The 14,679-nt window shown below is 55.4% G+C and overlaps 2 protein-coding genes across 17 annotated transcripts in view; one reads left to right on the top strand and one right to left on the bottom strand.

Moving 5' to 3' along the window:
• RPL32 (ribosomal protein L32) overlaps positions 1–14,679 on the top strand; it is a 122,531-nt gene that overhangs the window by 17,759 nt on the left and 90,093 nt on the right. The gene's annotated exons all lie outside the window — the stretch shown is intronic.
• The window catches only part of IFT122 (intraflagellar transport 122), a 78,045-nt gene that overhangs the window by 11,456 nt on the left and 51,910 nt on the right, over positions 1–14,679 (bottom strand). For 13 of the 16 annotated variants that reach the window (XR_010947177.1, XM_067755543.1, XM_067755546.1 and 10 more), the window contains 7 exons: positions 13,381–13,547; positions 10,584–10,755; positions 9,070–9,172; positions 6,988–7,128; positions 5,976–6,070; positions 2,621–2,721; positions 511–676 (listed from right to left, as the gene is read on the bottom strand). Coding sequence is in view for 15 of the 16 variants with exons in the window: in XM_067755543.1 (XP_067611644.1) it covers positions 511–676; positions 2,621–2,721; positions 5,976–6,070; positions 6,988–7,128; positions 9,070–9,172; positions 10,584–10,755; positions 13,381–13,547 (945 nt within the window). In the remaining variant the exon portion in view is untranslated. The remainder of the gene's footprint in view (positions 1–510; positions 677–2,620; positions 2,722–5,975; positions 6,071–6,987; positions 7,129–9,069; positions 9,173–10,583; positions 10,756–13,380; positions 13,548–14,679) is intronic. The other 3 variants (XM_067755550.1, XM_067755551.1, XM_067755549.1) reach the window with 1 other exon arrangement.

Raw genomic sequence — 14,679 nt, 5'->3', positions numbered from 1 at the left:
ATCCCCATTTCATAGAGCTGGAAACCGAGGAAATGGGGGAACTGGGATTTGAACCTAGATCTGTCTGATGCCAAGTCTCCACTCTGTGCTTGAAGGAGGGGACTGTGAAAGAGACAGCGGCTGGTTGGGTTGGAGGAAGGCGGGCTGGGGCACTGACTGAGCTGCGGACACTCGGAGTAGATTTGCTGGCAAGTGACAAACCGGTTCCAGAAGGGGTGGGCTAGGGGAGGGGCTCCTAGGCTGAGGTGAAGGCAGGGCCAACCTGGGCACTGGGGCGGAGCAGACCTGGAGCCTCGGGAGAGCTAGGAAGCAAGGGAGGGCAGGGCTGTGGCGGAGAAGAGAGGACACAGAGAGGGAAGAGGGGAGAGAGTTGGCAAGCCAGGGCTTGGGTGGCTGGCAGGCGGGCGGGAGAGCAAAGCCCCAGGAGCACGGCAGCCATCTACAAATGAACCCAGATCGCACTAGGAGGTGTCAGGAGAAGCCTCCTGCCCGAGGGGGCCGCGCCCTCACCTCGCTGTCCTGGAAGGGCTTGGAGCGGATGGTCAGGCTGCCCAGCTCAATGGACTTCTGGAACCTGGCCGGGGTGTGCAGGCCCTGCAGTTTGTCATAGGCGTGCCGGGCCAGCTTGTAGGCACCCAGTGCTTTGCTCTGTTTGGCTAGAGTGAAGAGCGTGTTCCTGCCGATAACGACGTTAAGGACAGTAGAGGTCACTCCAGGCCCGAGAGCTGGCACTGCCCACCTCTGGAGCGAGCTCCGTGCTGGAACGCAGCTCATGCTGGTGCCAGGAGAGCACGGGAAGGAGTCTGAGCACTGCCTCGCTCATTCGTGGGATGTAAGTATATTTCTCGGGTATCAAGGCCCAGAGATTTTTCCAGAGATAGAGACAGCGTAGTTTCCATTAATATTTTGATCTTGCTTGGGGTTTCTGGGCCTGCTGACGGCTCACTCTGTACCCTGCCTAAGCCAGAACGGCTCCCTCGGCCTCACCCAGCCTGCCAGCCAGGCCCTAGGATGCCTGGCACCAAGCACCCCCCTGCTCCAGCCCCGCCAACGGAGCCTGGTCCCAGACCTCCCCGGTGCAGACACTCCTCTGCCTGCACTTCACCAAGGCCATGGCGAGCTCTGAGCGCAGCCTCCCTTGCTCCAAGGCCCTCCTTGGAACTCCTAGGCTTTGTGCTCCATCTCAGGTCACCTCAAAGGCCGGCTGTGCCCAGGCCTGGCCTGCCCTTCCTCCCCTCCCCCCACCTATGAATGCCCTTCCCCACTTCTCCCTAACACGCCTCAGCTAAATGAGGCCCAGGCCCAACCTCCTCCCCACTCTCCCTCCCCGAGGCTCCTGTTCCCCACACCCCCAGCGTGGCCCCGCCCACCCCAGCAGTCACGTGGAGGCCAGTTTCCTTGTCTGTGTCTCCACCGTGCCTGATCAGGGTCAGGCGCTGTGTCGGGAGCTGTTTCCACATCCCCAGTGGACAGCAAGGGTGAAGCTCAGGGCAAGGGTTCAGTCAAACTCTGCTGACTTGAACAGAACTTGCAGCAAAGGCCGGGTGTAGGTCCCGAGAGCCCCTTGGTCTGTGGCAGCTTCCCCTGAAATGTAAATGACGGGCCTGAAACCCTTTAGAGAAGCTAGTTCTCACCTCTGAACCCTCGACTGGGAGAGTTTTTTACTCAAGGAAAGAAGGCAGGGTTGGGTGGGGCTGGGAAGGGGCTTAGAGATAGTGGTGTTTCGAAGAGGACATGGGTTTATTATGACTTTTATCACTTTGAGGACCTTCAGGATTTGGGGTCATTTCCTGGTGGTTTCTGGCAGCACAGGCCCTCAGGCCCCGCCTCCGCTCACGGCCCCTCCGTGGCCCTTACCAGACAGAGAAGGAGAGGCCGGCTCACAGGGAGGCCCTCAGGCCGCTGCCCCTCCAGCCTGGCTCGCACGCAGGGGGCCTTCCTCTGCGGGGAAGGGCCTTCCTCTCTGAGGGGGAGCTCCTCCCTCCCCCCACCTCACTTCCCTCCAAGCCCTTCCAGGCGCTGGGCGCTCCCCTGGAACATGTACTCCACGTCTTCCCTGGTTACCTCAGCCTACAGGATGGCTGTCACCTCCTCTAGGCAGCCTTCGCCAACCCTGGCCCCGGCCTAGCTGCATTCCACCCTGGGACACAGCACACGCCCCACTGAACAAGGCCCTGACACTTGTCACCTCCCCATTTGATGGCAGTTTGTCGCCTACTGCCTGGTCCGGAGCCGGGGATGCAGCAGGTGCTCTGTCCGCCTGGGCTGAATAAATGGTCCCCCCCCACCCCCCAGGGAAGTGCCCAATATTCCAAGCCCCGAAGGCCTGGCGTTTCCTTCACTTCAGTCACACCCTCATCTGTGGGTTCTGGGAGGGCCTGGACAGTGTGTTGGCCAGAGGCCTGCTGCTGGGCCCAGCCCAGAGAGCCCTGAAAACTAATCCTCCCTTGGCGCTTCCTCGGTCTCCCTGGCTGAGCCTCTCGTCCAGCCGAACAGCAGCGGCAGGGCGAGCTCTCTCCCCTCCCCGAGGCAGCTGGAGAGAGGGAAACTTCTGCCAGCAAAGTGCTCTGGCCATTAGACAAGAGGGGCGGGACAGAGGGTGGGGTGAGAGAAAGGATACACTTTAGAGATGCCCAGGGGAGTGTCCTTGGTCAAGCTGTGCAGCAGGAACCTGGAGATGTTGAAGAGCGTTTCGGGAAGGTGGAAACTGAACGGCTCCTCCTGCCGTGAGGAAAGCAAACAGGATTGAATTTCTCAGCCGAGCTGCTGCTGGGCCGGGCGAGAGGCAGACACCAGTAACTCCAAGCGACTTCAACAGAACAGCAGACCCACCCAGTGGGCACCTACTGTGTGCCGGGCGCCTGCAGCCACTGCCTCCGGTGGTCCCCAACCCAACCCCGTGAGGGAAGCATTGTCATCCTCACTGTGCTGACGAGAAAACCGAGGCCTCGAGAGATGATCTGCCCAAGTCACCAGCTAGAAAGGAGTGGAGCTGGGATTCAAACCCAGGTCTGATCCCAAAGCCCAACAATGTCTTTCTCCCAAGCTCACTGCCTCTGGGGTCAGTAAGGATTCCACTTCCCTGAGCTCAAGCTGTCTCCAAGTAGCTCTAAAAGAGGAGACCTTTATGCGGTTTAAGACGACCTCCATATAAGCACGTCTTTAAGCGGAGGCAATTAACCCTTTGTAGGATGAAATCGCAGGCCTCTTCTCTGCTGTACAGCAGCAGCCTGACTGTGCGACGCCCACAGGTGTGCCAGGTGCTGGGGCTCCCAGCTGCATCCCTCCGCCCCCAGAGCCCGGCACAGGCCCTGACAGACAGGCACTCAAGACATGCTGAGTTGAAGGAACAGGTCTTCTGCACCCAGAGGCTGCCAGAAGCTCAACACAGTAGAGCAGAGGGAACTTTCTATCAGGAGGAGTCTATAAAAGATTAAGAAAACCCTGTTTCGAAGGAATCTGGCGCGCGGCTTTAGATGACAAGATGAAAGCAGGCCAGCTACCCACCCCCACCCCCCACCAGTGAGCACCTAATGGTAATAAAACTGACATTTCCTGAAGGGTCTTGCTAGGTCACAGTCATCACTGAGCCACCAGGACTTAGGCCCTCAGTCTGTGAGGGTCTTAGGTCTCAGTTTGTGAGGACTCACTTTACACTACTTCTTTGGTCCAGAACCCAGCATTCTCTCTTTAGTTCTCACTTAAATTTCTATAGCTTCTGTTCATTCCAAGAACCCAAGAAAACCTGAGAGTGCATCCTTTTCTGGGTGACAGCCAGGGAGAAGCCTGCCTCTGGTTATACTGCACTAGATGTGGAAGCTAAGAAATGTCCCAGAAAGAGGAGGGAGTGTGTGTGTGTGGTGGGGGGGGTCCTCGGGATTCGCACCTCTCCTCTGGGAAGGACGCCATTATCTCAGAAAAGGTCTGATGCTTCCCTTTCCAGCCTGCTCTGAATCAGAGCTGCTCTGCCGGGCCCTGATGCCAAACCCTAAAACACCACACCCACCTCCAGGCCTTTGCTCCCGCTGTGACCTCTGCCAGGAATGCCCTTCCTCGTCCTCTTCACTTGCCCCATTCTTACTTATCTCCCACCTCTTGGCTTGGGGGCCACCTCTCCGAGGAAGTCGTCTAAGCGTCTCCTTTGCGGGAACTGCACTGCAGTCGCCTGTTACTAGACTATGAGCTCCTGGGGGGCAGGGACAATGTCTCCTTCAGCACTGTGCCCGAGGTCTTGGCACAGGGCATGTCACACAGCGGGCATTTGTTGAATGAAGGAAGGGCCCAGTGAAGAAGCCTGAGCTGGGATGAAGAGCCAGGCCCTGCAAGTGGGTGTGAAGCTGCCACAAGCTCACAGCTGCATCAGGTCCTGGGGCAGAGCTCAGCTGTTCCAGAGAGGAGACCGCCAGGCCCCTGCCTCCAGGGACCAAGGGCGATGAAGAGCAGGGAGAGACGGAGCTGGGTCCCAAAGTGGCTCAGGCAAATTGAGACTGGGCTGGGCCCTGACTTCCACCCTGAGTTTGGGGTCTTTAATTTGGAGGGCTTCCTTCCAGGTAAGCACCTGATAGAGATAAGGGGCCCCAAAAAGACTGTAGGGAAGATGAGGTCCCTCGAGACCACTGGGCCTGGTGCGGGGAAGAGGTGAGATGCAGGGCTAATGGCTCAGGCAGGGAACCTCCCCTCCCCACAAGAGTCATTCTTGCCAGACTTCCCCCAGAGGCAGAGAATGTACCAGGAGCTCAGCACAAATGAGGGGAAAGAGGCACCAAGGGTGGAAGGCAGGGCCTTTGAGACACCCAAAGGCAACTGCTCAGCCTGCGGGGAGTGGGCCAATGGAAAACTGGTTTGAGGCCTCCGCACAGGGCAGTGGGAAGAGCTGAGACTCGTGCAGGGTCACTCTTCCAAGTGCTTCCCAATATTAACTCACTGAATCCTCACAACAATGCCATCAGGTAGGTACTGTTATTATCCTCCTTTTACAGAGAAGGAAGCTGAAGCACAGAGGAAAGTAAACGACTTGCCCAAGGTCACACAGTGGAGCTGGGGCGTGAGGCCAGGGGTCTGCCTTCTCTAAATTAGTGGGGTGGGGGGCTAAGAGCACAGGCTCAAAGTCAGCCTGCCTGGGTTCAAGTCCTGGCTCTGCTACTTACTAGCTGTGGGATCTCTCTGTCCAGTGCCTCAGTTTCTTCATCTGTAAGATGGGGATGACAGCACTTATCTCACTGCATGGTTGAAAGGCTGACACAATAAAGCCCTCAACACATTGCCTGGTATGTAGTAAGTGCTCAATAAAGGTCGTCTATTGATATTACCCTCTGGCTTACGAGCACAGGATAAGCTGACGTTGTTGAGTGATCGAAGGTACCCAAAATAGGGAGGCTGATAACAATCTGTCACCTGTTCCCTACTGTCAGGAGGCAGATCTAAAATGGCTTAATCAGAAGGATTAAGAACTAAAAAGAACTATTTGGGTCTCTGGAGATCAAGGCAACACTCTTCTTTATAGAGAAGGAAACTGAGGGTCAGAGAGGAGAAGTAAATTGCTCAAGGTCACATAGGTCAGTGGCAGGGCCAGGGAAGAGACCTCAGGCCTTTGGTTAGAGCTAGACCTTCACCCACCTAGAAGAGAGGGCCCCAGGCAACGTCCCCCACCGATCACTTAGAGAGACAGCACTTTGAGTGGCTAATCCAGAGTCTGCCCGAGCCATCCAAACCTGAAGCAAGCAACCAGAAGGGCCCACTCCAGCTCTGGCTTGCTAATTCTGAAGCCCACATGCTGCACCTCAAACAAGTAACCAATCAAGGAAAATCAAAGTTCCAAACTGTCTCCCAGGAGGAGACGAGGATTTCTCAGCAGGTCATCATGCCCTGGGTTTACCCTCCATCCAGAGGTCTGCTGCTCTGTTAAGACGTACCCAGGGCTCCCAGCTCAGCCGGGACTGGTGCCCCCGCCAGGACTCATCTCCCGGCCACCTTACCGTGTACCGCTGAATGGCGTGGTAGCCGTGGTACAGCTCAGCCAAGTGCTGGAAGTGGTGGAACTTGCCGAGCATCACGTCCTTCTGGGCAGGGTCTGCAGGGCACAGCGGGAGGGGAGCAGGGCAGGAGGGAGAGGGCGTGTCAGACTGTGCAGGTTCTCCCCCGACACCAGACCTGAGCCAGGGAGATGGGAAAGGCACTCTGCGCAGGAGCTGCGCTATCCTGAGGCAGCTAACGTCTCGGCGGGGCAGAGCACACAGCAGGACTTCTCTCAGGGTCATTCCCTGGGGGAGGGCCAGCTGTGCGAGAGGGCCATCACTGGCATCCAGACAAGCCAGAGCCACCTGGCAGGGAGGGTGGACAGACGTCAAGTTCATTCACGCTCACCTCATGGCTCTTCCCTCTGTGTCCTTGCGTATCAAATCACAAACCACTGGCCAGAACAAAAAATGCCACCTTCTGCTAGAGCTTGACAGCTTTCAAACTATAACCATGGTTCTGGGAGGCTCACAGCAGCCTTATGAAGGAAGCAGGGCGGGATGACCCCCACGCTACAGATGGGGCTGCAGTGCTGAGGAAGGACTGTGACTTGTTACGAGTCGCCTAGCTGCTCCAATGCCAGTGTCTTTCCCACTCCTGCAGGCTGGCCTCGGCCCAGTGGAGAGCATCTCCCTGCCCCGTCCGCTTCCAGAACTCCCTCAGTGCATCATGGGAAGTCTTGTGAAAGAAAGCAACATCGAAACTATCTTCCTGCCTGGGATGAGCGAGAATCTGGAGTGTGTTACTGTAAACGGATCTCTTTTTCACCTTTTCATTTAGTTCAACATTTTGAAACCACGGCTCAGCCAGGTCCAGTTACAGGTTCCCAGGTAGCAGGGAAAAGATATGTTCTGAATTAGCAACACAGGGGAAAGCCCAGGGCTTTAATTAAAACCTCGCAGCTCTTCTGATGTTTATCTTGTTGCCAGAGTGGGGCCGGGAAAACAAGCGGCCCTGCTGATGTTTACTTACCTTGAGCTATATCGAGGCACTGCATGGACAGCATCCAGTAATAATAGGCAGCGTCATTAAATCTGCTCTCGACCACGGCATTGTGTGTGAGCTGCTCCAGCACCCTGACTGCTTCCCCCTGCCGCCCGGCCTTGTGGAACGCTGCAGGGGCACAAAAGCACACACCATGGGGGGAGCTGGGTGGAATTCTGCAGGGCTTGCAAGGGGCTGCTGTAGAAGTAGGACCCTTGTTGGAGCATCTGCAGCACCGTGCTGCTGGGATGCGCCTCTCAGGCCAGAGGCTATAAATAACCAAGGCTACATCCTGAAAAAAAGTACAGAGAGATATACGCCTTTTTGGCTGGGAAAAGGCAACCCGCTTTGGCAAGGCATGGCAGACAGAGAAAGCTGAGGGGCCAAACTGCAGGGCAAAGTCCGAGGACAGAAGCGCTGCTCACCGTCAGTGAGGTTCTGCCCCCTGCCCTGTTCCAGGACAAAGCCTAGTGACTCCCCAGGTGACACTAACAGGACCTGGCACTGTAACGGCCTCGGTGGTTTTACAGAGTGCTTTTGTTGATGATTCCCTCACAACAGAATCTGTGAGTCTGTTGGATCGTCACAACAGACCTAGGAAGACGCTTTTGAATGCACTCGCAAGGTGGAGGTGAAGTGGCACACCCAAGGTCACAGAACCGAGCCCGACTCAAGCGCTTGGTCAGTCTCCAACTGAGTGCTTTTTGATGACAACCTTGGAAAATCTGGCTTGGTTCTAGCAACCAAACATTTGTGAAAACAAGCAAAAATTTCTCAGTCGTTCTCACATCCACTTAACAGAAATTTCTTGAGTCCCTACTGTGTGGCCAGACCCTCGGGATGTTGGGGGCAGCTGGGGAAGCAATTCTAGCTGTGATGCTTGCCCACATGTGGGTGGCTCAGATGATCCAAATCCTCTGCGTTAGGGAAGGAAAAGGTCTGGCCTTTGTTCCAGTCTCATCTCCAATCTCTTGTCTGAGTACCAAGTTACTATGGCGATGGATTCTTGGAAGGACAGACCAGACAGATGGATAGGTTGATGTGTTTTGCCCAAACATGCACATACTTCAGCAACTGGGTACTCTGGAAATGGTGAAGCAATGGAGAACGTGCTGTCCTTCAACGGGGCCTTTCAGCTGAGGAGCTTCCACAGGGAGCCACTCCGAAATGTGTCCGGAGGTGGCAACTGTTCCCACAGAGAAGTGCAAATGGGATGCTATGGAACATGACACATCCAACTTCAATTAGAATACTTCCTAGAGAAGCAGTGAACCCTAGTTGGGAGAATCAGCCTCCCCAGTCTGACAGATCCTGGTCCAATTCTGGCTTTGCCACTCTGTGGCTTTGGGACTTTGCAGGGCACAGTTAGCCTCTGCGTCTCTGTAGGCTACTGCCGAGGTGCAAGGTTATGTGGTTAAGCACCCAGTCAGTGCCTGACACACAGAAGGCCATCACATTTAAAAATTATTATTACCATTTAAAGCGCTAGACTTCCTCTCACTCCTGTGCCCAGCCGTTTTACCACTGGGTAAGCTGAGGAGCAGAGGACACCCCATTTCCCTGAGCCAGAAGCAAAACCCAAGTTTCTCTTCCGGGTGAGGAAAGTGGCAGGTGGGACCATTCTGGCCATTCTGCGGCCACTCTCCTTCCGTCCTCCCCCACCCTGCCTCAAATTCCCTCTCTGCCACCTCCTAGCTGTGGGACTTCAGACAAATCCCTTTACCTCTTCCAACCTCAGTTTTCTCACCTACAAAACGGTACCTACATCACAGGGCTGCTGCGAGGAATAAACAGGAAGATACACTGGAGCTCACGGTGCTTTGCTCAGAGAGGAGACAGGACCTGCTGAAGGTCCTGGGGCATGTGAGTGGTGGGCCCGGGTGCATCCCACGCAGAGCCCGTGTTCCTCCCACGGCTCCATGGCCTTTCAGCACCAAGCACATCACAGCCGCCGAGGAAGCTGTCTGTCTTGGGGCCCACGGCAGGAGGGCTGGGCAGCCTACCTGACGCGTGTGTCTTGGCAGTGCTTTCTCCTGCCCCTTGTGCAAGGTGCCAGTCTATGTGGCCTACCTTTCTGGGCTTCCTCAAAACGATCGTTCTCTGCTAGCCACTGAGCGTAGGGCACGTAGATGTCATCCTTAAACTCGGGATGCTTCTCACCCAAGGCGAAGGCCTAGAGGAAGGAGCAAATGGCTTCTTAATAAAGCAGCCCCCGCAGCCCCCATGAAAACACGGGCGCTTGGCTGAATCCATCAGGGATGTCATATTTTGCCAGCCTGACAACTCGGAGGAGGAGAGTGCCTCCCCCCCCCACCACCCCCAGAAACGCAAAAACAAATCAGCTCTTTGAAAACAAAAGGCAATTAACAGCAATATGCAAGCAACTGGATTCAGTAACAACACAGTCTGTTTCTGAACCACAGAAGTGGCACAGAATCGGAAACATTTTATTTTGAGGCTTTGCGTGGGCTCCTGTCGCGCTGCAAACAGATTTCTTTTAATTGCAGGCGACACCTAAGGAAAGATAATTGACATTATCATCATTGCTGCTTATTAGCTGTCAAAGATGACCGTGGTCGTGGTGCTGCATGGGACCCGGTGACTGCTTCATCTAAGCCTCAGAACCACCTGTCAGACCGGGAGAACCGGAAATGAGTCACGGGGGAAAATATGTGGCAACGGGGAGAAAGTCTGCCTCATGCACAGCCAAGATGCTCTAATTTATGCTGCTTGAGAAATCTGATAAATGTATCTTGAGAAGCCATTATTGCCTCTGTCCCTGGCTCCACCTTTTCTCATCAGTGACCCTGTCACCTCACCAAATGGAGCCAATTAGCGGGGAGACAAGAGTCAGACAGCTCTTACCAGCAAAGGCCTTGCAGCGGCTCTGCAGACCAGACCACAGTGGGTGGGTGGGGAGGGTGAGGACGGTGTGCACAGCTCTCATCCCCTCGAGGATGAATTTTAATCCAGGGCACAGGGAGCCAGTCAGCTGGAGGGCGGGACTTAAGCCACAGAGGGGCAGCACACCAGCTGCTCCACCAGCCCCACCACAGCCATCTCTCCCGCTGGCCTGGCTAATTCTCTGACCGACCCTCACGACAGAGGAGTCGGGGGGAGGGGGCCAGGAAGAGGAGGAGGAGCTGGCCCCTGAAATGGCTCCGGCCATTTCAGGGAAAGTACGGGTGGCATCTTCTGCCAAAATGCCAGCCAGCAGGTTTTAAATGTCACACAGGTGTGCCTCCCTGTCTGCGATGCTTCAGCCCGTGGTGCTGGTCAGAGGCAGCTCAGACCAACAGCAGGCAGTGGGGGCTGTCAGGTTAACTCCCACATCCTTGGGGTCCATCACTGGGCTGGCACACAGCCAGCAGGCCATAAAAATTTTCCGAATGAATGAACGAATAAGCGAACAAACAGAAAGCGAGTACGGAGAGGCCCTCCAGGATACTCTGGCTCAGAGAATTCACAGGTGAGTCTCGTGACTGCCAGGCCAATGTTCACACCCACAAGGAGGACAGCTGCTCTCCACCCAAACCCCCCAAATCCCCATGTCCCAGGGCTCAGGGAGGGCCCCCTATACTCACCTCATCCCAGCGCTGGGTGTCCACGTGCAGGTGAACCAAGGACTTCAGGTCACCAATCTTCAGGTAGGTCTCGGCAGCATAGCCAGGGTTATCCAGCTTCTTGAAGTAGTGGGCGCACATCAGCAGGGGCTCCCGCTCGGCCTTGTCCAGCTTACGGGCAATGTCGATGAGCCTGGAGCGGCGAGAGCAAAGGGAGGAGATGGACTCCCAGGAAGGGAGCCCGGTGGAAGGAAGCGAGGGTCTGCGTCTTCCCAGGGCAGGCTCGGTGTTGATTCGTGCTGACGTCCCCAGGCCTCCGTATGGCGCCATGGCCCCTGGTGCTTGATGGGAGGTTATTAATTGAGTGAATACTTAATCCAGAAACGCTGCTTGGTAAAGGACACCAGCTCCCCCACCTCTTGCGCCTTTCACAGGAGTTACGAACCTATCCAGCAAGCTTTGGGGAGAGAAATCAACGTTTACTCATCACCTACGGGCGTCAAGCTCAGCACCATGAGCTTTCGCATGTGTGATCTCACTGAACCTTCACCGCCCTAAGGGGGTGGTACTGCTATTCCCATTTAACACATGAGGAGACTAGAGGCTAGGGTGAAAGGTGAAGCAACCTGCCCAAGACTCTGCAGCCAGGAAGTGGCAGAGTGCCCTTTCCAGCACCATTTGAGGAATTCTCACAGGAAAGTAGAAGCAGAGGTGGGAGATGTCTTCTGGGACAGGACCTCTCAAGGAAGAGGCATGTGCGGTTCTGCTCTGAGCTCTGGAAGGAAGGCCTGCAGGGAATCTTGACTGTGCCTCTCCTCCTGGCCAAAGTGCTGACCAGGCTGAGGGGCCATGGGGACCACTGGTTCACCACTTTTCCCCAGTGGTAGCCAGCCCTGCCACTGCTCGTGGGCTCATGAGGCTGCGTGGAAAGTGCTTGTTCCCTCTGGTCAGGCCGGGGTTTTGAGTAAAACCAGCTCTCCCAAGGGAAAGGGGTTCTACCCAGCTCGCTCTTTGTGAGAAGCAGCTGTAGCAAAGCCCTGTCTCAGAGACAGGCGAGCTCAGGGAGGCCTGTCAATCTGTACTTAGAATAATAATGGCATCTAAAAATAACACTTCTCAGCAAAGAAAGGACACGTGTTTAGGGAAAGGTGGCACAGGCAACCCCTTAGCACCTCCGCCCCCGCCCCGCCCATTAACCCTAATGTCCCTGGAGGAGAAGCACCTTTTACAGCCAGGCCTGGAAGAAGGACAGAACATGCTTAATGTCTCCTTTCTGCACTAGTTAAGTATCCCCAGGGTAACCTGATTCATATAAGCTGCAAATGAAAGTGACAGGCAAAACCAGAGGATTGAGTGGGGGACCTAAAGCTGCCTGGCTCTCTCCTGTACCACACCTTTCATGAACAGAATAACTGGGGGGCAAAATCTGCACCTCTATCTTCAAGAAACGTTATCCTTGGACAAGAGAAAGATGGGGTAGTAGGTCACCCACCCAGGTCCCTTTGTGAGGGACCACACCAACCACATGACTTAGCCATCAACCAGCCCCTCCCCCTCCCAGGTCCCGGGCCACTGCTACCTGTTTCTAGAACAGCCAACAGCTTTCAGGGCTTAGACTGAGCCAAACTCAGGAGCCACTCCCTCACCTCTTCTCCTGTGCCAGCTGTAGCAGCCTATACGTGTGTACATGTGTGAGCACAAAGCCCACTCTCCCTGACGGTGGGAGGAGAAAGCCCTCTGCCTGAAGGTCTGATGCTCTAAGAGTCCTAAGACCAAATCCATGCTCTGTCTGGCAGCTCCACCCCAAGTCCCCGTTGCTTCTGTTCTCTGCCTTGAGTGAAATCACTGACCACCAGGCCCAGAGCTCAGAATCAGCTCTGCCGGCCCTGCCCCGACGCACCCTGCCTTGGGTCCTGTCAGTTCACCTCCTCCACGTCTCTCTCGTTCTCTCAGCTGCCACACTGGCCACTTACCTGGTCCTCCTCTAGTTTTCCCTCCATCCCCCCACCTGCTGCCTGAGTGGGCTTCTGAGAGCACAGCCCCGACCAGGGGTCCTCACCACCTACTGACAAATCTAAACGCCTCAGTTTGGCTGGCCCCGGAGGCCCTCCCGGTGAGGCCAGCCCCGATGCCCCTGCCACAGCCTGCATCCTCCACCCTCACCTGGACCCTTCATGTGACCAACGCCAACTTGTCCTGCTTGGGCAGTTCTTCCACCTGCACGATCTTCCCTTCCTACCAACTCTACCTCCTGAAATTCGTCAAATGACCTTCGTGCAAAGACTACCTCTCAGGAGAAGACATCCAGGGCTCCTCCCGTGAGAATTCATGTCTCCTTCCCTGACATGCTTAGGACTTTTCTTGTTCTTTTCAGGGCCTACCATCATACCGGTTATGGGCACTGAGATCAGTCTGTAGCTCTGCTCCACAAATTCCCAGCTACCTGGCCTTATACGATCACTTGGTCCCTGAACCTTGGTTTCCTCCTTTGAAGGTGGGCATGGAAACACCAACGCGGAGGGTGTGGGGGAGAACCGAAGGCCGGCTCGGCTCGTAGGGAGGGCTCAGGGAATGGCAGCCCCGGGGCCTGGGTGGCTCCCCCCTCAGTCCCCACCACCCTTTCCCCAGGGCCTTGCTGAGCTTCCCAAAGGCAGCGACTGCCTCGTTCAGTCTCTGTGTCTCCCAAAAACCAAGTCACCATCACCTTCGGATCAGATACTTAGAGAAACACTAGTTTTTTCCTTGTCAGTCAAAACCAAGAGCTGACATGACATGACATGCTGCCAAATGCCTCTTGGGGCAGGGACTGAAATCCTACGTGTCAACCCAGCCGTGGTCGCCGCTGATCTCTATGGCCTTGCCGTGTTCGCCCGCCGAGATGTACATCTCCACGGCGGCTTTGGGCTCGTTGATATTTCGAGCCCAGTCGGCCTGTTTGGTGATTAGCATCTTTGTTTCTTTGGGGTCTCCAGATCCAAGGAAATCCTGAGGAAGCACAACAAACAAAAACATTCCGGATTAGAACTTCCTGCTGCCAGCATTACGTCAGGCTGCTGAAGGCTGCAGCAAGGAAGGGCCCCATTTGGCTGCAGCAGGCGGTCAGGATGCAGGCATGAGCCCGTACCCTCGGGGCGGACTGCAGGGCAGGCCCAAGTGCTGGGGAGGAGGGCTCGCAGGCCGCCCCACAGGTGCTCCTGGGGGTACGAGGTCAGTGTCAAGGACTATGGCCCTCAATGCTTCTTGCCCTTCCCACTAATGGACGTTTGTTCTTCAGCTAAACAACACTTTCCCGACTCTCTGGAGTACTGCACACAACCCCGCAGTGTGGGAGGTTTATGATCAGAGTACTTTGTTTCTCTCTCATATAGAGTTTGATGTATGTGTAACTATTCCTTTATAGTGACTTTACAAAATTTCAAACAGTCAGACCTAAAATCTTTATTCAGAGTGTAAGGATGATACCACACGCCTCAGAGTGAGGCTGAGTATGTGGTCCCCTGAACTTAAAGGAGGCAAGATGGTTTACAGAGTTCTACGACGGCCCCTCAGCCATCACCACACTGCAAGTATCACTGGCATCCGTTTTCTGACTCTGTTCACGTTCTGCTGCCTGAACTCAGGGCGTTGTCCCCTCGGCTTTGCCCCAGCTGTTTGCCTGGGGCCGACAAGGAGCACGAGTGGTTTTGGTTATGGTTAATTACTTCTGAACAGGATAGTATCAGACCCTGTCCTGAGATCAGGTCTGCAGGGGTGGGGACAGCAGGAGGCCGTGGGGGATCTGAGGCAGGGGGAAGGGGTTGGGAGAGAATCCATGAAGGAGGAGAGGCCTGTGTTCCTTCCACCGCAACAGGGGCCTCTGAGGGGCCGTGCCCAGCTTCCCCAGGTTGGCCTTATAATTCGCAAGAAACAGTCTCAGAATATCACCTCTTTTCAGGATACAGTTACCCAAAACATGTGTTGAGGGTTGCCATAGTTGAGGCAGCTTTTGGTGCTGACAATTTGAAAGGTGGGGCTTTTCAAAAAGGGAAATTGAGAGTGCTTGGAGCCCAGCTCTGCACTCCTCCTAAGAAGCAGTTTGTCTCAGGAATAATGTACCCTGCAGAGGCTGCGCTGTGTC

Source organism: Pseudorca crassidens, chromosome 10 (assembly GCF_039906515.1).
Source record: "Pseudorca crassidens isolate mPseCra1 chromosome 10, mPseCra1.hap1, whole genome shotgun sequence".
Taxonomy (NCBI): domain Eukaryota; kingdom Metazoa; phylum Chordata; class Mammalia; order Artiodactyla; family Delphinidae; genus Pseudorca; species Pseudorca crassidens.
The sequence above is the reverse complement of the archived record's forward strand: the minus strand, read 5'-3'. Positions and strand labels throughout refer to the sequence as shown.